Source organism: Leptosomus discolor, chromosome 25, assembly GCF_034619465.1.
Source record: "Leptosomus discolor isolate bLepDis1 chromosome 25, bLepDis1.hap2, whole genome shotgun sequence".
Classification (NCBI taxonomy): domain Eukaryota; kingdom Metazoa; phylum Chordata; class Aves; order Leptosomiformes; family Leptosomidae; genus Leptosomus; species Leptosomus discolor.
The window spans coordinates 5,668,951-5,690,870 of NC_141415.1; the positions used below are offsets into that span (position 1 = coordinate 5,668,951).

The 21,920-nt window shown below is 59.6% G+C and overlaps 1 protein-coding gene across 1 annotated transcript; it reads right to left on the reverse strand.

Moving 5' to 3' along the window:
- Positions 1-6,032: 6,032 nt before the first annotated feature.
- Positions 6,033-17,738, reverse strand: NGFR (nerve growth factor receptor). The gene is made up of 6 exons (XM_086478094.1): positions 17,697-17,738; positions 13,961-14,102; positions 9,232-9,591; positions 7,264-7,507; positions 6,410-6,570; positions 6,033-6,334 (listed from the first exon to the last, which is right to left on the reverse strand). Exons 1-6 carry the CDS (start codon positions 17,736-17,738, stop codon positions 6,033-6,035), a joined length of 1,251 nt encoding a protein of 416 aa, XP_086334220.1.
- Between the last annotated feature and the right edge of the window lie 4,182 nt (positions 17,739-21,920).

The window sequence follows — 21,920 nt, forward strand, 5'->3', positions numbered from 1 at the left end:
CTCTCCCTTTGCCACCTGTCGCTGCTGGTGGTAGCAGTGCTGTCCCTCCTTCCCCGGTGAGTGAGATGCAATGTCTCTTAGATGCATTTGAATTAGGGGTGGTTTCGAGTGAGGTGGCTGCAGGGGCTGCTTTTGGCTCTGGCGCTGCTCAGATGTCCTTGTCCTGTGATATCACATGCCAGGACACCCCCATCCCCCTCCCCTGTGTCCCCTACCCCACGTGGGGTGGTGGGGACACCTTGAGATGCAGAGACCTTCCCATCTCTGCCCTGCCTTGCCAGGCACCTGGGCATGTTGCTTTTTTCACCTCTGGCTTGTCCCCTTGCCTTTTGGGCCAGGTTTATCTTGGGCCAGGTTTATCTTGGGCCAGGTTTATCCTGCCCCCGCGGGCACAGCCCTGGTTTCTGTGGGAGCTTCTGGGTGCTGCAACAGCATCCGCAAGTAGTCAAGTTTTGGACCACGCACGTGCTCCCCCACAGAGAGCATCCCCTTGCGATGCCGGCTCAGCCCCATCTCTCCTGGTCTGGGCTGTGGGGCTGGAAAAGCCTCAGGTGAGGCACTAAGAGCAGGTTAGATGGGAAAGGCTGCCGTGCTGCTCTCCCAGGGGCCAGTAGCCCCCAGTTTGATCCCACCGGCCTCCGAGCAGCCCCTACTCTCGCATGGCACGAGGCAGCCTCGGGGCCCTGCCGTGCCCAGGGCTGGCACACGGCCACCACCCCAGCACACCCGGCTTTGCCGTCGACCTGCTTCCCATTATTTGGGAATGTGGCTCTTGCCGGCATATGGGAGGCAGATTTTGCCTGGGGGTGCGAAGGGGAGAGATGAGACTGCTGATGCCGGCGCTGACCTGCGTGCCCTGCTCGGGGCAGGTACCGCGGGGCTGTTTGCGGCTCGGGGTTGTCTCTGGGGTCAGGGAACAAAGCATCTCCACATCTCCCCTCCCTGTGGCTGGCGGCACCCCCAAATCCATGCTGAATTGCCCGGGAAACCTGCAAGAACACTTGCTCAGTTTGCTTCTGGAGGCAGACAGATGGATGGGGAAGAAATATAGGTGAGATTAGCATTTGTCAGCTGCAGCTGGGCGCCGTGAGCTGTTGTTTCACTTGCAAAGCCCTGCTGCTATTCTGGAAGCTCAGCTTTCTTTTCCCATCTTTGTCCCTCTGCAAAGGGAAGGTCCCAGCTCCCAGTAGGGGCCAGGAGTTGGATCAAAAGCATCTCGGTGCGTCGTGGAGTTTTAATGTGTGGGTTTGTTTGGGTTTTATCCTTTTTCTCCGTGACTGGTGAGGTTCTCTGAGATCTTGTGCTGGGAATGGAGAGTCGTTTAGCGAAGTGGTGGTTCTTTGCTGGGGGTGACGGTGGCCGGAGTGGGCACGTGGATCCAGTGCTGGTCTGTCCCTGTGCTCCAGTGTTGGTGGCTGCCCTTCTCCTGCTCCCAACCCCCCCCCCCCCACCCCGAGCCAGCCCCCAGCCTGGGGGACCCCCTCCAGAGCTCCTTACAGCAGATGTGAGATTAAGCAGGGGGCTGCTCTCTCCCTCCCCAGGCATCCATAAAGAAGGGAAGGAAGTTTTCCAGGGCCTTTGCCCTAGCCCTGCTCACCAGCCGATGCAAACATCAGGCTCCTTTCCAGATCTTATTGTTCCTTTTTCCTCCCCCCCGCCGCCATCCCGCCGCACTAACCATAAATCAGGTTGCTCTCCCTCAGGACCAGCTAATGCAGCTGATCCCACACGTGAAGACCACCTCACAAAGCTCCTTCCCTCCCTCTTCCTGCCAGCACAGCTTCAGCCAGGGATGCAGGACGAGGGGAAAGAGGATGATTTTTTGCCCCACCCCAGGTCCTGCCCGCTGGCTCCGGGCACTGCAGGCAGAAAGCGCAGCCCAGCTCCACTCCTCTTCTCCATTCCAGCCTCTTTCCCAGGGGAGGACGAGGATTAAGAGGAAGCAGATTAAACCTAATGGATTGATTGCAATTATTTTCCCTTGTTTATTTGCAGCACTGTATGGGAGCCTGAAAAAAGGGAAGCAAACGCTCTTTATGCGTGTGCAGTCCTGGTCCTCATTACGTTTCCTTCTAGAGAGCGACCCGGGCCAGCCAAAAATAAAACCAGCTACATTTGAGCGTCCTATTTCAAGCTCTTATAAACTGCGATGTGCACATACTTCTGTGTGCAAACCCACACGCAATCCTGTGTGAAGCAGCTCCAACACCAGCCCCGTGGGGTCCCAGCTGCCCTCGCCCACGTGTCCCACATTCACTGGGGACACGCACCCTCCTGGGAGCTGTCGGAAGCTCTTTGGGGCAAGAGCCAACCTCTTGTTCGGGGGAAGTTTTGCCTGTCTGCATGTCGGGGGGGGTGGGTTTCCTCCTAATTTGGCTGCCTGAGGGCTGTGTGGGTATTTAGCATCAGAAATATACTCTGGGTATCCCTTCGCCTACCCGGAGCTGAGCCCTCCAAGCCTTTCCTGGACTTGGTGCAAAAAATTTGCCCCCACATAAATAAACCTCCCTGGGTCTGGGGGTTTTGTGTAGGATCTCGGGAGGCTGATCCTGCACTTTGGGGTGCTGAGGGCAGCGTTGCTAACGGCACCGGGGTGCAGAAATAGGCACCTTGTACCTAAAATGGCAAATGGTTCAAAATAAGTGGACTTGAGCCTTTTTATAGCCTTTTACAGCAGCTGAAGTAACTTGGAGGGGCAGGAGGAGGAAGCTATCTTATTTTTCTGGGTTGGTTTGTGGTTTTTTTCTTTTTTTCCCCAACATTGAAGGTTTCTCTGGAGTGCACTGTCTGTGCCCTCGCAGGGAGCGGGGTGGGCAGCGCTGGGGGGATGCTTGGGACATAAGCTGCTGTACAAAGCTGGATAAGTCGTGTGAAGCTCCCGACGGCGCGTTCCTGGCTGGGGTCTGAGTCTCCTCCGCGTGCTCCTGAGAAATCCGCCTCCACCAGATAAGATCGGACTTTACATTCCTGCTGTTCATGAGGTTAAAACAGGAGGATGGAGAAGCCAGAAGAGAAAAAACCTTCGCCCTTGAAGGCTTTGAGGCTGCCGTTCCTATCGTGGGTTTACAAACCTCACTTCGTGGGGTAAGGGGCGAGGAAAAAACCCAGCAGCACGCCAAGGTAGTGATGCTTTTTATTGGCATCTGACGGATACACAAGGACAGCTACCCCCCCGGCCGGCGCGGCGGCCCGCCACCCCCCGTGCATCGCCCTCCCGCCTCATGCTGCTCACACCCCACCCGCAACCCCCCCAAACTCCTTCTACGACGGCTATTTCTTCACCGTAAAACTTCCTAATAAATCAGCACTGGTATTACGGGGGGGGCGAGTGGGGAAACACACGGTCTTTGTACAACAGAAACATTAGAAAAGGACACAAAACGTACCAACGAGCACTAACTTTGGCTTTGTTTTCCCTCCTGTTTTGTTGGTTTTCTTTTTTTTTAATTTTTTATTTATTTCCTGCAACCAGGGATTTGAGGCATCCCCCGGCTTCTCTTTGGATGCTGAGTTTGTCTCAGTTTCCTCAGCCCTGAGGAAATCCCTTTACTATGGCAATTGAAACCTGAGACCATGGCGATATTGTCCTGAAGAAAAGCGATTTCCAGCTGGCAAGGTACGGCCAGGTTGGCTTGTCAGACTGAATCGGGCAGTTTGTTTTGCTTTTGATCCGGGCACTCCATTCCAGTTGCCCTTAGTTCATATTTAAGTCGCTTCACCATAAAAAAAGGGACCAATGGAAACAACCTGACGATCACCAATGTTTAAACTCATCCAAAAGCATCCCTGTGGATGGCTTGGTCTGGCAGGAGCTGGCGCCCCAGACGGGGATTTGCAAACTGGAGCTGCCCGCTGCCGGTGACGTTGCAAATTTGGGGCAGTTTCCTTGGATTTTTAGTGATGGGAGAGCTTTAGGGCTCGAGACGTGGGACTCGCAGCCCTGTCGGGGCCAAGAGTTTCTAACCAACGGGTTCGGCGTGGGCAGCCGGCGGCCAAAGTGTCGCAGGGGTTGTTCCTCCAAAGGGATCCTTGCACTTCTGCTCCATGAGGGCAGGAGGCGTCGAATATCCCATCCTGGAGATCCAGATTCACCCTGTGCTGCTTTATCATCCAAAGCACAGGGAGCCAAATTCCCAAAAGCTTTTGAAGGACCTGGGTACTCAAATCCTATTGACGCAGGCTCCGGTCCCTCGGAAAGAGCTGAGTTCTCCCTCCTGACACCCGGCAGCTCTGCCAGGAACAGCCGAGTCCTTTCATGTTCCCAAGTTTCTCATGGACCTGCTGCAGCGATTTTTTGGGGTGTGCACGCTTCCCTGCCTCCCCGTTAAGTCTTTAAGGCCAGAAACGTGGTGGGACCGAAGGCTTGGGCTGCAAAACGAAAGCTCGCCTTGCAGGTGAAAAGGCTGTGAGGAAGAGCAGGGGGGTGGGGGCGAGCGCCGTCACCCCATGTCACACGTAGAAACATCGAGCAGTTAGTAAAATGACACAATATTATTTACAAGTCTTGCTTATCTCCTTAAGCAAGGGAAGGAAAATCACCTTCTACCTTCAGGAAAGAGTCTCTGAATCCGAGGGTGAAGGGGGAGTCTGTAGGCACAGACGTACCTGGCACTGGTGCCACGCACCAGCTCCACTTGCAGTCCTTCCTCTGCAAAAACCTCATGATGCTCCAGGCAGGCAAGACATCAAAGCCGTAGCTGTGTTGGGGACAACCCCCAGGACCACGCTGGTTGCCCGCTGGCAGCTCACGGGGGAAACAGGGTGCTCGCCTGCCTGGTGGCTGCTCGCCAGCATCACCCACGAGTGAGCTGGGTTCTGGGTGGGGAGCTGATATGCCAAGAAAATGCACTTCTGGCTCTGGAGGTGGTGAGTGATGTCCCCTCCCCGGGGTTGAGGTGGGGTCCCTGCAGAAGGAGGTGCTGGGGCCACCCAAGGATGCCCCAGGGAGGCAGTTGGTGCACCAAGGGTGGGCAGCACCCTCTGCATGCCCGGACAGAGGTGAAGGGCCCACAGGGGAGCGGGCAGGGGCATTTCTGAGCCACCCTTCACAGTGCTGGAAGAGAAGGAGCCCTTACAAGCAGGAGGTTGGGACCACCAGCCCTGGCCAGGTCTGTAGGTGAGGAGGCACAGTGCAATCGTGGCAGGGTGGCTTTGCTCCCGGGTCGGTGCAGCGCAGGGATGCGGGAGCTGGTGCCGGGGGAAGGATGAGCAGAGCCCTTTTGTCGTGTCCCCGCCATGGGCAGGCACTTTTTCAGCCCTTTAGACCTCCAGCATCCCCCCCCCCATCCCATGGAGATCCAACGCTGGGGAAGAGGTGGCACCCAGATGTCTGGTCTTCAATGTTCAGCTGGTCCTGGTCGCTTCTCACTGAGACCAAACGCCGGCAGCTCCGTGGAGCATGCGTGGGTGCTGCGCCCCCTGAATTTCACAGTGTAGGTTGAGCTGTTGGAAGCCGAGTCCTTTCCCCCAGCCCACCCCTCCCCCACAGCACAGCCCCACCGTAGGACCAGCCCCCTCCCCAAATCCTGCTACAGCAGCTCCAGTTCCCTCCGTGCCCACCCCAGCCCTGCCCTTCCCCTGGGTTTGGGGAAAGCAGCTGGATTTCAGGGCGTTGGAGGGGAACAGGAGATAGCGGTGGGGTGGGCTGAGGAGGAAGGGCAGGAGGAAGAGGAGGACTGGAGCCCCAAGGAGGAAGGTGAAGGGGCTGGAAGGGGAGAGAGGAGAGGGCTGAGAGCGCGGTGCTCGTGCCTGCAATGTCTGTCCAGCCTCACGGGGCTGCAGAAGATGCTCCGGCAGCAAACGGGCGTTGAGTGGGGCTGACCCTGCGCCAGACCCGCTTACGGGCTGCCGGGGGGAGGCGGCGTTGGGAGGGGGCGATACCGAAAACAGGAGCTCAGTGCATAAAGGACTGTAAATTGGGGGGGCCCGGGGAGCCCCCGCTTCCTTCCTACCCTCCTCTCTGGGTCTCTCGGTGCCAGGGAGGGGAGAGGGAAGGGGGAAGGGGACCCCGCGGGGCCACCCCGGGCCACCCTTCAGACGGGAGAGGTGGCAGTGGACTCGCTGTACAAGCTCTCGGCGATGTCCCCGCGCTGGATCTTGCGCAGGGCAGCGAGCAGGGTGTCGAGGGTGGCCGTCTCCTTGGAGGACCAGTCGGCCAGGAGAGCCCGGACGGGCGATTCCTCCCGGGTGAAGGAGTCTATGAGGTCCTCTTTGTAGCCCAGCTCCCCGGCCAGCTGCCTCCACGTCTCCTCCGCAGAGCTGCTCAGCAGCTTCTCCACCTCCTCCTGCTTGCTGGGTGGCAGGGTGATGTAGAGGTTCCCATCTCCCTTGGGTGCTGGGAAGGACGAGGTGGTGTTAAGCCCATCCCCGGGGTGCCCTTGCCCACCCTGCAGCACCCAGTTTGCCCTACCTGGTCCCTGGGTGCTCTGGCTGGGCGGCTGCTGGTCGTGCAGGCTTTGGCTGTCCACCGAGATGCCGCTGTCGCTGTGCAGCTTCTCTCCCTCCGGCGAAGGTGTCTGGTTCACCGGGCGGTTGTTGGCCCCTTGTTTGTTCTGTTTGCAGTTGTTCCACCTGCAGGGAGAAGAGCAGGGAGGTGACAGCCAGTGGTGACGTCCCCCAGGCTGGGAGCAGATTTGTTGCTTTTCCCTCCCTTTCCTGGGATGACTTTTCCCAGGGAAAAGCATTTCTCCTACAGTCTCTGGTTCTACTTCTCCAGCACGGTAGCCAGATGGGTTTAAATCAGTGTTTGAAGGTGCCAAGTGAGTGCTGAGCTCCTGAGCTTTGCGAGGGACCAGGGCAGGGCTGCATGGATCTGCTGCAAAAATGCAGCTGCACTGCTGGAGCATGCAGAGGTCCCGGGGCTGCCTGTGGGTCCCATCCCATCCCTCCCTCAGGGTGCCTCCAGCCCAGGGTACCTGGGGAGCCGGCCCTGGCCTGCCCGGGGCCAGGTGCAAACCCAGCGTGTTGGGGATGAGCCGCTGAGCGTGATCGTCTGCGACGGCTGCCCACAGCATGCCAGAAAGAGCAGGGGCCAGGCAGGGAGGGGCTGCAACGAGGGCTCCCCCACCCTGCTGCCATCTCCTTCTTTCACCCCTGATTTCTCATGAAGTTTTGGAAATCCACCTCCTACCCACCCAGCCTGGTCCCATCCCTCCCTTGTTGGTGACAGCTCCGGCTGTGGAAGCTCTGAGGTGAGGGACGCAGGCTGTTTCCCACTACCCAAATCCTCTGCTGTGACCCCACGGTGCTGTCTTGGTCCTCTACCTTTTGAAAGCGATGTAGGCCACCAGCCCCACCACCACGGCCGCCAGGATGGAGCAGTAGACGGGGATGAGGTTGTCGGCAGTGCCGCGGCTCACGACGGGCTGCGAGCTGCCCATGACGGTGGTGACGGTGTCTGCCAGGGTGCTGGGCATCACTTCGGTGTTGAAAGGGTCCCTGGTGATGGGTTCAGGGCTGTCAGAACCCACCAGGGATGGCGCGTGTGTTGTCCAGCGAGGGTGGAGGTCTGCCAGGCAGGAGAAAAGAAAGGAGAATAGTCATGCAACTTGTAACGGGCTGTGGTGGGTGAATTGGTGAAGGGACAATGCTCTCTGCAGGGATCTTCTTCCAAAGGCTTCAGGGCTTGCAGATGTGCCAGCTCTGCCCCATCCCCTTGTCCCCAGGTTTGTCCTTGCAAACCATCTCATCCCCTGGTGCCAGACAGCACCAGCCTCCCTGGTCCCCAGGAGAAGCTGAAGCCAACTCCTGCCCCAAATGGTTGGTGGTGCCTGGTCATGGCTGGACATGGACATGGCTTTGGAACATCTTCTTTCCCAGCACTGGGTTTGCTCGAGTCCTGCAGCTCTTCCCACCATCTGCCCACCCAGACTGAGCCCTGGGCTCCCCATCACCAGTACCAAAGCCCAGGGAAGCAGCCCCAGCTGCCCCCCACCCACCGCACATCTGCACTGGGACATGTGTCAGGCAACCCAACTGCCTCCACAGCTCGTATGGAGCCCGGCTCATCCTCTGCCAGCAGCACCAGGGCCTGGATTTGTCCCTTTCCCAGCCCCTGCCTGCAGCCATGCACCCCACCAGCCCGGCCCCATTTGGGAGTGACCCTGTTCCCGCCACACCCAGGCGTGTCCCACGGAGAGAGTGGATACGTCTTGACTTGCCCTGGGAAAACGCTCCCACCTGTGGCTGCCCCATCCCCTCCCTTGGATGCCGGCTCCCTCCCAAACCCCCCCTCATGCCCCTCTCCGGGGGCTCGTCCTGTGCCGGCTAGCAGAGCCCCGTGGCGCTGAGCCGCATCCGACGGGCTGGCAAGGCCGGAGCGGGTGCCATGAGAGGCAACTGGCATCTTGCCCTGCCGGCCCTCCCGGCCACGGCCCCCGGTCGGACCCCGCTGCCCTTTGGGAGCGGCACTTCGGTGGCCATCGCGGCCGTTTCCGGCGGGGCCCCGCTGGCGGCTAACAAAGCTGGCCCTGTGCTCCTTGACTTATGGCTCCATTTACTCGACCCTTTCAAGGGAGCTGCGCTGGCTGCCCCCACGCTGTGAATCAGCGGCGGCCGGGACAAAGCTCTTTTCTCCCCAGCCTGGCTCGGGGCAGGGAATCACGCTCCTGCAGCCAAGGAGCAACCGGGTTGTCCCCCCGCCAAAGCAACCCTGCGCACGGCAGCGGGGCGCTGGCTGGCACGGCGAGGGGCGGCTGCTGGTGACTGATGCTCTCCTCCTTCCCCTGGGCACCAAACCCTCCTGGGCTGCGGGGCTGGCTCTTCCCCGGCTCCTCAGGGCACTTAACTTCCATCAGAATTTGCTGCCAAGTTCCCCCCGACGAAGGCTTGGGTTGCAGCGAGCCTGGCATCCAAGCCTGGTGAACCTTTTGGCTCCAATCACTGTTCCTGGACACCAAAAGCCACCCAGCAGAGTGCCTGCCCCTGCAGCAGCATCCTGCTGGGAGCTTGGCCAAGGAAGCCCCTGGAAAGGGCTGGGCAGACCCTGGGGCCGGGTATTTGCAAGGGAGATGCAATGCTCGTGGCAAGTGCCGCCTCTGTAGGAAGCTGTGCACTGAAACGCCCAAGGGCTGGGGGTCTCAGCTGGACAACCAGGGTCCTCTCCTCCGAGCCCAGGGATGTGCCCCTGCCTTCCCGTTGCTGTGTGCAAAGGGAAACTGAGGCAGGGAGGGCTACGGGAGGCCCTGCGAACCCAACTCTCGCAACGCCTCTCCCTGGAAGAGGCGGCGTTACCTCTGCATTCGGCATCCGAGATGGCCGTGCACTCCTTCACCAGCACCTCGTTCTCCTCGCAGGTGGTGCAGGGCAGGCAGGGGTCCACAAAGTTGGCTTCACTGGAGAAGGTGCCCTCGGGACACTCCTCGCAGACCGTGTCCTGCGAGTCCTGGCAGGGGAACATGAGGCCGAAGCCCACCTCGCACACCCGGCACTCCTTGCAGCTCCCGCTCGCCTCGTCCTGGTAGTAGCCGTAGGCGCAGCGGCACACGGCGTCGTCCGACTCCACACAGGGCGCCGACATGCTCTGCAGCCCCACGCACTGTGTGCAGGGCTTGCACGGCTCCGTGGCGCTCACTGTGTCCGAGTAGGTGACGCCTGGCGGGGGACAAAGGGTGAGGGACAAAAAGGTGAGCAGAGTCCCAGCACGGCGTCCCTGTCCCCTGGCACTGGATTCGTCCCCTCACCAAGTGGTGCTGGGCCAGGGAGATGGGCTTGTGTAGCGGCTGCTGGCTGGGACCATCTCCCCTTTCACCATTTGCCCCGTCCTCTCAGCCAGAGGGAGAGGTGTGTGTCCCACACACCCAACACCACCCAGCACCGCCCCCCCCCAGCCCGCAGGCTCCATTTCTCTTTAACAGCTACACCCTTTCTCCAGCAATTCCCAGCTCCCAGTGCAATTCCCAGTGAGCAATTCCCCAGTGGGGATCCAGCCTTTGAGCTCCTGCCGCCTGGGCAGGGCGGGATGCTGCCCACCACGTGCCCACCCCAGCGCTCGGTGTCCCCAGGGAAGCATCCCTGCCCAGAGCACCCCCCCCATTTTTGGCCTCCAGCTGGTCCCCGTGGGCATCCTCCAGCCACCGCTGCTCCCCAGCATCCCAAACACTTTCTCCTCCGCATCCCGCCTGGGGCACGGGGGTCCCTCGGGGCATCACCACCCTGTGCCCCCCTCCTTGTCCTCGTGTCCCTGACACGAGGTGTGATGCGAGCAGGAGGTTACTACACTAATCGCTGACTCTCGTCTGACCCCGGGGCTTCTTGCTCTCCAGTTTCATCCTGTAGGACTGACTTTGCCGGGGAAATCAATCCTCCTCCCGCAGCCCAGCAAGCCATCCCTGCGCCCCCTCCCTCCCCCTGCCTGCTCCCAAAGGTGTTTGAAGATATTTTTAGCCGGAGAAGACGGGTCAGCTCCCATCCTGGAGGGCACAGCTGCTGTCCCTGCATCGGCTGCCTCCCATCGATACCCCCGCAGCCCGTGCTGCCACAACGCCCCATCTTCTCTTGTCCAAAACACTGGGGGGAAAGTCCAACCTCCTGGATGGAGAAGGTGTCAGGGAGCTCAACCGCAACCCCTCCGCTAGCCCTGCTCCTCGGGAAGGCAATCCAGCCATGTGCTGATCTTTAATTACCTGCCTGTCTCCCGAGGATGAGCATGGGAGACAGCAATTCCCAGTGGCCTCCAGCCTCCCTGGGTGACCAAGGAGAGTCGGAGCCACGGACAGGCTCAGGGCAGAGCTGTTCTGGTACTTAATTTTTGGCTGTTTTCAAGATAGAGGGGAAGGAAGAGCCCTGAGATCATGGTGATGGGCAGTGTTAGCATTGCCTGCGCAAGAGGAGCGGGATGGAGGGGCCAGTCCAGCCTCGACGGCTGCTTTCCCACCATGGCTCAGCTGCAGCAAACCCTGAGCAGCGACAGCCGTGACATTTCCAACCCCCCAACCTCTCCCCCTGCCTCGTGCCTGTGTTTTGGGTGTCCTGCTCCTCTCTTGGGGCCAGCCCCATGCCCTCCCTGGAACTGCAGGACCCCAGCGATGAACCCGCTGCTGCTGCTGCTAGCCCTGAGCTGCCACCTTGGCTCTACCCTGGGGTGGGCAAGTAGCCCCTGCCCCACTGCCCAGCCGAGCGAGCAGAGCCAGGGCAGCCCGGGGTCGGCCGCCGGCACGCACAGCTCCCATTAACCTGGGCTCATCCTTTGCATTATTCTGAATTATTGATAGGCACCATTAGAGCGGGGAAGTGGCCAGGAAAGGCATACGGCTGAGTGGGCACATTTTCAGTGGCAGCAAGGTATCTGAGCTGAGCAATTACAGCCGAGATTCAAACAGGGCCCCCTCCCTCCCGCCCGCAGCGATGGAGGCTGGCGAGGGGGATAAATAAATCATGAGGCAGCCATCAGGGGTGGCTGGTGAGGAGGGGTGGAAGAAGGAAAATTATAATTTTAAAAAAATAAAGAAGCACAAGTGGCCATTTGGGCTGATACAACGACCATCTCCTCTGGCCCCTCCAGCCCCCGTGGGCTTTGGCAGGGCCGGTGCTTTAGTGGCAGCAAATTTTTGCGGAAGAATTTGGCTGGTGAGTCGGGAAGATATCCAAGGCAAGAGCTCGGAGGCAGCCCGGGGTGGAGGTGGGGATCTCGGCGGCCCAGGGCTGTGCCCACATTCCTCCCCGCCGGCTCACGCTTGGCAGGCAGGGCGCTTTGCCGGGACCGGGGCTGCCTGCACCTGCCCAGCGCCTGCGGCAGCGGGATCCGACGTGAGCCCAGGTCCAAAAAGACCCCCTTCCCATCCCAGCAAGGGCTGACAATGGGGTTTGCAGGTCTCTCTCCCCACCCTGAAATCCTACTCTGGGCTCAGAGAAGAGCTGGGGGAGCATTTGCCCCCTTGCAGCCATGATCACCCCCCACCCAGCAGCTTCCAGCTGATGAGATTTTGAGGATTAGGCTCTGCTGCGTTAATGAATGAATGCAGACTTCAGCTGGGGCAGGGCTGGGGGTATAAAGCAGAAGGTTGGCTGAAGGTTTTACTCTGGTGGTGGTTCCCCAGTTCATCTGCTGCTCTGTTTTTTTGGTGGTTTTTTGTTTGTTTGGTTTGTTTTGTTTTGTTTTTTTAAGGCAGTGAGGAGCCTGAGCTCCCTGTTAGGTGCTGCATCTTATCATCAGGATGATAGAGGCCTGATCCTGCCCTGGGCTGTACATGATGCTGGTGCGTAGTTGGGCAAGTGAGGAGGGTCTGATGTAGTAGCTATTCCCAAGCAAGGGGTGGCAGGGCTGTGAGCTGCGGGTGAAGGGGTGTGGGGGAAACTGAGGCATGAAGAGAGGGGGACTGGCAGCTGCCTGGAGGCCAGAAGCACTCAGCTTTGCTGGTCCATCAGCAGCGGAGCTAAGCAGGGCATGAAGCGCTGCCCCTGGGGCTTTGCTCTCAGCCTGTGTATGATCCTGGGAAGCTTTGGGGCTGCAGCGTTTGCTCCTGGCTGTTCTCGTGCCTGCAGGGATGGAGGAAAACCCCCAGACCCTTTTGTCCTGGTACTTTGCAGCTCAGCTGCTTGACCCAACAGAGCTGCTGCCTGATGTTAAGCAGCATGAGCTTCCAGCACCGCACCCAGGTCACGGTCCTGGTCTCTCCACAACCTCCACACCCTGTGTTCTCCAAGGAGGGTAGAAATTGCCTTTATCCCCCCCTAGTTCCCCAAAAGAAATCAGGGAGACAAGCCCTCTGCCAGCCTGGTTGTGCAGGGGGGTTGGCAAACGGGCTCGTCAGAGCATTCCCAGGACCACAAAGCAACCCGGGAGCTGGAGCCTGGTGCCCTGGGCCACGTTCCCTGCAGGGATGGATGTGGCACAGTGGATGCCCTGGCACTTTGAAGCAAGATGGGTCTGAGCCCACCTCAGGGTTATCCCGTACGGCAGCCCCAAGGTTGCAGCCAGGGGGGGATTCAGCCCCTGCAGCCAGGCGCAGGGAGGGTGAGCGCCGTTCATCGATTTTGCAGGAAAGCAGAGGTATTTTTAGCGCTGCCCTGAGTTTGCTCTGTCCCCTGCTCCATGCTGGTGCTGCTCTGCTTATACTGCTTCTCGCCTCCTCTTTGCTGCCCCAGAGTCATGCTCTGTCCCTTCCCCCTCTCAGATCACATCCCTGGAGCAATCCGGGCTTGGCTGGCACAGCTTTTCCTGCAAATACTTGTCCTTAGGCCTTCAAAGGGTTTGCAGCAGTAAATTTGAAGGGCAGATTGCTTATGCCTATCATGGCATTGTTTAAACAGTAATAGTTGGAGCATTTCATCTGTAAGTATTTAAGCAGGTCTCCAGCACACATCTCCAACCGACATTTATGAAGCATTTGACATAGGCAATGTGCCTGGAGCTGGCCAGGAGAAAACTGTTCCCGGCTCTCTTGGGGGCCTCCGTGACTCGCTTCTCCCCTCTCAAACTTGCTTTTGTTTTGTAGTCTTCACAAGGTTTAAGATTACAAAAAAAAAAAAAGGAAAAAAAAATACAGGTGGCTCATTGGGAGACATCCCCATGGCTGGACCAGACTGACATGCAGTCAGCGTGGGGAGGGGAATTTTTCAGAGATAAATGCTGGCCATGAGCCAGTAGCCATCAGGAGGGGAAAGGTACTGGAAGGGGGATCTGTAAAGGTGCCTGGTACCAACGGGTCCCAAAAGAGAGGGAGATTCTGCATCCATGGCTGGGATTTGCAGGGCAGATGCTTTGGGGAAATGTTGGAAGTAACCGTGGTGTCAGCACGGAGATGGGCGGCCGGGGAAGGCTGTGTGTGAGGTGGAGCTGATCTGGGCAAGGGCTGTGCCCAGGGAAATTGAGGTCAACAGCACAAATCGTGGCCAGGTGACACTTCCAGGAGGGAATGAGGATGCCCATGAGGAGACTCAAGTACTTGTAAATGCTCCCAGTCCCCGAAGGCGCCCCCTCCAGCCCCTTTGTGGCACTCTGCGGAGGGGAGCGGGTACTCACTGTCCAGGCAGGGCTCGCAGACGGTCTGGTTGACCCCGCAGGGCTGCACCACCCCCTCTCCCAGGTTGCAGGCTTTGCAGCACTCCCCGCTTGTCGTGTACATCTTGGTGAAGCACTTGTCCTTGGAGCCCCAGGTGGGTCCCTGGGAGAGAAAACAGAGCCAGGAGGTGACCCTTGTTATGGGACCCTCCCTGCAAGGGCGGGTGGAGAGGTGTTGCATCCAGGCAGGGTCTCACTATGGGGTGGATATCGCACGGTGGGACTAAAGGGAGCTCACGTATTAAATACAGATCTTGGGGGAAGTTACTTTCCTAGGCAGAGTTCCTCATCAGGAAAGTCCCTGTCAAGTTCTACAGCTGCAAGAAGGGCAGGAAAGCCCCGTGGTCTGGACTGGTAGGTATTTTGGGGAGGGTGGGGCTTTTTCTGCAGGGTTTCAATGTTGTTTGTTCTTGTCTCTCACCTGAGCCACCTCCTCTAAGGTTGCTTTGCCACCCTGAAGGGCTCAGCCCTTCCCACCCTGGGGGAACGCAGGGCACTGCCTCCAGGCTGGCAGCAGGGAGACCCGCCTGCCACGATGGAGGGTTTGGAGAGCTTGGGTGGCAGCTCTGCACAGCGCTCCTGGTGCACACGGGGATTGAAAACCAGACCCCACAGTGGAAACGAAGACTGGAGAGAGCACAGAGAGCTTCGGCAGCATTACTGTCTTATGGAAGTAAGTGACCCTGCTCACAAAACCTGTCAGCACATATGGAAGGAATAAACATGCCATGAGCGGCGGGGTCAGAGCAATCCTGCACAGCCTGGGGAGCGGGGTGCTTTAGCAGGATGGCTGCTCCCCAAAACACCTCTTGGCCGGGGCCGTGCGGCACAAGAAGCATCTCTGCCTGGGTGCAGGGTTGAGGAGATGCTGGCGGTGATCTGAGCTCTGCGCGGGCTCCTTTTGCTCCCTCTGCTCGCAGGCAGGTGTGTTCTAGGGTTGGCCCATCCCTTTGCCACCCGACTAAGCCTGATTTTTTTGGGGTGGGGGAAGAAACTCAGCTGAGGCTTGGAGGAGCTTCCCCCTCCCAGTGCATCTGGATGCCTCGTCAGCCAGTTGGCCGCCTCCTCGCACAATGCGGCGTTATGAACTCGCTGTGCATCATCCGGCAGCATCCGGCCCGGCTGAGACAATGGAGCGCCAATTATAGGCATCTGAATGACAAAGTGCTCCAATTACCCTGCGCTTGAAAGCTGTGTGCTCTCCTCCCTGGCGCTGCCCAGGCTGGCATCCCTCTCCTGCGCTGGGCCCCAGTTGGGCAGGCAGGAGAGCTTGGGTTGGGGAGGGAAGGTTTCCCAGCATCCCCTCCCTCAAAACGACAGCTGGGAAAGTTTGGGGGTGAGGAAGGGGCTCGCTTTGCAGCGGGCTGGCTGCACGCCTCTCCTGCAGGACAGATCCTGCTGTTGGGGTTTTGCTGCTCCATCCCCTTGCAGCGTGTCTCGCCTGCTTGGGCAGGGGTTTGTGTCCCCCTCCCACCTCCCACCTCCCCATGGTTGTGGCAGCAGCAGCCGTGAGCGGGGCTGGGGGAGCAGCCGAACGTGCCTGGCTATAAATAGGGCTGGGAAGGCTGGGGCAAGCGCAGCTGGGGCCGGCAGCAGCCAGCTCTCCCACGCCGCAGGCAGCTGCGAGCGGCTCCGTGAGCCCAAGGGGATGGGACTCGGCCACGTTGCTTCCTCTGCGTGACACCTGGACCCCCAGCAGCTGACCCCAGGGACCCCCTCTGGCCACATGGCTGCTCCCCGTAAGGTTTCCAGGAGCGGCGATGCCTCCCCCCTCCCCTGCCAGTTACCCCCCTTTCTGCGCTCCTAAATGCTGTAGAAAATGCAACTTCCAGTCCCAGGTGCTGCTGCCCCCTGCCCTGCCTGCATTTCCCTTTCAATTCTCTATCTCAAGCACTGAAACACCCATAAAGATTAACACACTTATGAGAGTGGCACATGGTCTGCATTAGCCCACTGAAATGTGCATGTTATTAACGCAACTCCTGTTGACAAAGCCGCAGGTATTAACACTATAAAGCATTTTGACAGCTGGACCAAGGAGGGGGGGCACGGACAGAGGGTGCGAGCAACACCTCTGTAAGCTTTTAATCATTTTTGGGGTCATGTCAGTGGGGTTTTTGTGTCCTAGCAGATGCCACCGGTTGAGGAGATGGCCTCAGAGGGAGCTATGCGTAGCGGGAGATCGGCACAGCACCAGTAGCTCCAGCGCCCTGGCACAGAAAATCGCTTCACACCGGAGCGGGGAAGGGAGGGGATGCTACCTCTGGAGATGGGCCCAGCGGCAAGCCTGGATCTGAACCACCCATGAGCCTGACAGACAGGCTCTGCCTTTCTTGGCGAAGCACCCTGTCTAGGAAAGGCCAAACCCCTGGCTCCGAGCAAGCCCCAAATTTTGGGCAGCAGAGAAAGCCACGTCTGAGGTCTGCAGGTCCGGCCAACCCTCGACACGGCAGGACTGGGAGGGCTCTCCCTCTTCCCATGTGGAGCTACTGGCCAAGCAGCACGGGTCAAGAGCCACGAACACGGGGTGCCTGGGGTTTGGGGTGGCCACAGCTGTGGGTGCACATCTGGACCTGCCCGGGTGAGGGCTCAGGGGAGCAGCTGGGCTCCCCCTGTGCACACCCCCAGCCCCCCCCCCCCCCCCCCCCCCCCCAGCTCAGCAGGTGTAATCCTGGGGGGGCAGATCCAGCCCCAAGGCAGCGGGTGCCCCGGCTGGGGACCGCTGGGCTCAGCCCTGCCCTGGGGAGGTGGCTGCGGAGATTTGGGGGACGCTGAAACCCATCCCTGCTGCACCATGGGTGTACAGGGGAAGGAGACCCTCCAGCACGGAGCTGCAAACGCCGCTGTCCTGCTCAATCTCTGCGTGAAACCGCTAAAGCACCGGCTTTAATATCCTGCCCGAAAGGTGTCCTGCTCCTAACGGAATCTCTGGGACCCCCGGCAAATCCTCCCCCAACAAAAGCCCTGTTTCTGCCCCAGGTAGGTGGGTCCATCCCCGTGTGTCCACCCCGCTGCCCTTCTCAAGGTGTCTCCCTCTCTTCTGTCCCCACCCAGTACCCCCAAGTTTTGTCTCTGGCACACGCCGAGGCTGTGCCCGTCCCGGGGGCTCATGCTGGAGGGGGGAAGAGGGTCTCACCCACCGCTCTGGTCAGCGATTTTGGAGCTGGGAAGGTCTAAGGGAGATTTTGGGGATGTGGGATGGCAGGAGATGAGGGCACTGGGCTGGGGGGAGGGGGGGGGAGCTTCTCCCCGCTCCCCAACGGAGGGCTCTGTCATCCTTTTCTCCCGGGTGAAAGCGATGACAGCGCTCGGTGCCGCGGGATCAGAAGGGATGGCACAAGCCATCCCTGGCCACCTCCCCGGGCCCCCTCCCTCCGCACCCAAAAGTGTTCTGCCTGCACCCCCGGGCCCCCCCCCCCCCAGCCCTTCTGCCCGGTGCCCCCGGGACCCTCCAGCCCCGCACGACGGTCCACCCCCACCCCCCCCGCCTCTGCCTGCCCCGGACCCTCGGGGCTCTCCATCCCGGTACATGCGGGACCCTCCGCGTCTGCCAGCCTGGTACCCCCGGGACCCTCCCAAAACCCCCTGTGCGCTACCCCCGGGAGCCTCCATCCCACCCCCGCCCGGTGCCTCCAGGAGCCGGTACCCCGGGGACCCTCTGTGCTCCCCCCCCGGGATGCCGCAGCCCCGCACTCACCGCCGGCAGCAGGAGCAGCAGCAGCGGCAGGAGCCCGGCCATGGTGTGCGGGGGCGGCGGGGCCGGTCACCCCCCCCCCGAGAGCCGGTGCGCGGCCGGGCTGCCCTCCCTCTGCCGCCCGCCGCCTCGGCGGCAGCCAGAAAAGGGCTGCAAGTCCCTCCTCCTCCTCCTCCTCCTCCTCCTCCTCCTCCTCCTCCTCTCCGCCCCCGGAGCATCACGGCGAGCGGCCGAGCCAGCACCCTCCTCCACCGGCACACAAAGCCCAGGCCCCCCCCCGCAATCCCCCCCACCCCCCCCTCCCCCGCCACCCTCCCACAAAGCGCTTTTTGGCGTGCGCTCGGTCTCTGTCCAGCCAGCTCTCTCCGGCCCTCAATTGTTCACACCCATCCATTCCGTGGCCGCGCATCCTCCTCGGCTGTCCGGCTGTCCATCCATCTCTCTCCGGCCCCTCAAACACCCCCATCCATCCGTCTGTCCATCCGTCCGTCTGTCCCTGCACACCCCGCTCCAGCCCTCCACCTGTCCCCATCCCCGTGATGGGTTGGTTAATGATATTGCAGCGGGGCCCTGGCTGGGATGGGGTGACCCAACCTCCTCCAGCTGCGTGGGACAAGGGACAACATCCCACGGGTGCCTGGACTGGGGACACCCCCAGGACCCAGACCCCAAGGTCTGTCACAGCCATTTGGGTGACACAGAGAAGCCCCCAGCAGGGAGCACGCAGGTGATGCTGGGGTGTCCGAACCTGCCACCTCCTTTTTAATCAACCCTTGGCAGTAAAAATACCCATATTGATGTCCTTCGGTTCCTAAAACTCTCCCTGGGGGCTGCTCTCCTCTGCCCCGGCACTTCCAGCTTCTCACAGGATGACTCTGCCTGGAGTCCTGCCCAGCCCAGACCCCAAGGTGATGGCAGCTGGAAATGTCACAGCCAGTCCCTCGTCCTGGCGAAGCCTTGGTGTGTCAGCACCAGAAACGCTTTGTGGGGCTCACTGGAAAAACGAAGTGGGCTTTTGTGCGAAAGGGTTGCTGGAAACGGCCCAGATGTGCCATCGCTGGCCCCTGGAGTGGCTCCTGCGGCCGGGACAGAGGAGAGACGCCTTCACTCTCCAACTTTGTCCACCGCACAGTGGGTTTGGCCTCGTCTCCTGCCAACGCCAGGCTTTTCCTCACCCCTCCAGGCTCTGCAGGTGCCTTTTGGGTTCACCATAGCGATGCTTGGGTCCAGCCTTCCCCACCCCTCCGGCCATTCGAGCCCCCCCAGCTCCTGACAGCTCCGCAGGCTCTTCCCTTGGGTCACATCTCTCCCTCTGGGCAGCGAAGTGCCCGGGGCTGAGCCCAGCCTGGCTGGATTTCCTCTTGAAAAGCAAATTATCGACCTCCTGAGACGCAGGAGGTCAGCTGCTCCTGACCGGCTCACGCTGCTCCGCCGGGCAGCCGGGAAGGGCTTTAAGGCAAGTCCCTCGTTCACAGCCTTGCCTTTCAATGAGATTAAACCGAAGCCAAAGCTGCTGTTTGTTCTCTGGCACGGAGCCGCGGGGACACACGTGTGAGCCACATGGCGATGGGTTCGCTGGCCAGAAAGCCGTGCCGGGACCAGGTGGGAACGGGGCAGGATGCGCCCGGGGCTGTGGGATGCCCACCCGCAGGTCGGATGGGCAGGGAGGGAAGCGATAAGCCAAGCATCCCGCGCTCTTTTTAACACACCGAGGGGGGGCAAAGCTGCCTGCAGACATACGGCAGGGCCGGTCTCCCACAATTAATTTGCCTTTGCCGCTCTGCCGCGGCGAGGGGCGACCCCAGCTGCTTTCCTTGGCCCCTTTGGTAAATCTTCTCCCCCCCCCGTGGGGTTTTGGGCTGCGGCCTCCCACCACGGGATGCTCTTGCCAGGGACGCAGGGCTTGGGGCAGGTGGTCCCTAAGCCTCCCTCCCTGCCACCGCCTTGCACAACAGCCTGGTGCTGCTGTGGGGTTCACCCCCAGAAAAAAAAACGAGTGCTGGCGATGTAAAGCTGAGCCCGGGAGACAGAGACGGCCGCTCAGCTGGGCTGCATCTGCACAAGGCTGGGCTGGAGGCCAGCAAAGGTAAATGAAAACTTCTGCTCCCATCCTAACCCTCCGCGGCTCCTTTGGTGAAGAGACTCGCTAGCGCTTTTTTATTAAATCCCCTGCACACTTCTTTGGTTTTTTTCTGTCCCAAAAAGGTTATGTCCCTTTTCTGGCTCCATGAGATGACAAAGACTCTCTTAAAAGTCTGCTGTCACCTCTTGGAATTAAAACCAAAAGCCCCAGGGGTTTATTTGCTGGGGGAGCATCCTTCAGGCTGCTGGGGGGAGGCGGCATTCTGCCGTATTGCAACCCCTAAGGTCAACCAAAAGCTACATCCACCTGCCATCGGCTCTGTCACACTCCTGGGGTGGCTTGTGGCCATTGGGGGGGGGGGGGCTCAAAATTGGGTCTCAGCGATGCTGCTGGTCCCGCGCTGCCACAGCGGGATGATGCCGCCGGGGCTGGCAGAGCAGAGCGGGGGTTGCCTTGCTGAGAGCAGGTTGGGGAATGATTTGGTGACAAGCTGCCCGTTTGTAATAAGAAAAAGAGCTTCAGGGTTTTTTTTTGTTGGCTCCCGACCTCCCTTCAGGCTGGAGGGGGGTCACGCACGGGGGATGTTCCCCACCGGCGGGGCAATCTGGGGGTCCCAGCTGCTTGGCTGCTGGCACCTGGGCGGCATTGCTGCCTGAGAGAGAGAGAGACAGCCGTCTGCCAGCGTGCCTCCTCACCCCCGAAAAGGGAAGGTTTAATTAGCAGAAGTGCAATTACAGCTTGGTGAAATGTTGAATTAAGTCCCTCTCAAGGACAGAGCATGCAACATCCTTGGAGTGACCGTCTCTCCCCCTTATTATCTTCCTTCAGGCTCGTTCAGCTCTTCCTCCAACCATTTCCAAAGGCCAGAGGTGTCCAAGCAAACCCAGGCGATGGTTTTCCCCTCTCCTACCACCCGCGAGGACTCATCAGAACCCCCAGAAACGGCACAAGTTAAACACTCAGCGCAAGCTTCAAACTTTTTATTGATTTTACTAAAAAGCATAGGTAATTACTTTCCCGACAAAGACAGTAACACCGTAATGGTGAGTTATAAATAACAATGAATAAATAATACACATTGGGAAAATATCATCCCGGCTGTTCACGGCCAGGGCTGAAAATACAAATAACGGGCTGCAAGGAAAAGCCTGGGAGGGGGGGGAGCGAACGGGCCCCTGCGCCTTGGGCTGGGACTGGTTTCGGAGCAGGGGATGGGTCCTGGCGCATGGCAGAGCTTGGCTGCTCCAGGGGAAGGCGAGGGGGACCTTGTGCCTGTGTCGTGCTGGGAATAGTCCATTTTGGGGGAGAAAAGGAGGAAATTTGGGGTGGAAATCAGGCTCTGGGGTTATTGCTGCTGGCTTCAGTGAGGGGCTTTGCTTTGCCAGGAGCCACGGGAGCTTTCCTCAACGGACGGTCTCTGCGAGGTGGAAAGGAATTTGTGGCAATAAGGCATCTTTGAGAAAACTCATTATTTTTTTTTCAATGGAAAAAGGAGAAAAGAGGAGAGACAGAAAAAAAATCATTTTGTTTGAACTCTCTAGGCCAGCTTTGCTGAGAAATTCACACCTTGGGCCACTTGGCAAGAGCCAAGCCCACGTCTGGAGAGCAGGAAGCTGAGGGCTCCCGTGGTCCTTGGGCCTCTGGCTCTCCTTGCGATCGATGGGATTTAGGCACTTAAAAGCTTTTGAGGAGGGAGGCCAAGGTCGGCTCTCGTGCAGCAGGCGGGCGCTTTGCTCCCATCCTCTGCCAGCTCCAAAACCACCCACTTATTCTCCAGGACGGAGGGATGGGAAGATCAGCTCCGTCTCGAACCGCAATTTAACAACTGCCGAGCATCTTCCCTGGCTGAAGCGTAGTAAATGCCGGGTGGCTCCGGGCTCGTACGCCCACAGTGGAGTTTTACCATTCAGGGAAAAACTCTCTTGATTTAGACAGCCAGGGAGGGACCGCCGTGGATACCTCCCCCTTTCCCCTTACTCGAGCCTTGTGCCTGCTCATCCTACCTGCGCTGTGCTTCGGGTGCAGCCTGCAAAAACCAGGGAGCTCTCGGAAAAAGCAATGTCCATGCTCTGCAGGGAGTTATCCCTGTGGGGATGGGGCTCAGTTATTCCCGTGGGGATGGGGCTCAACCAGACCGTGGCATC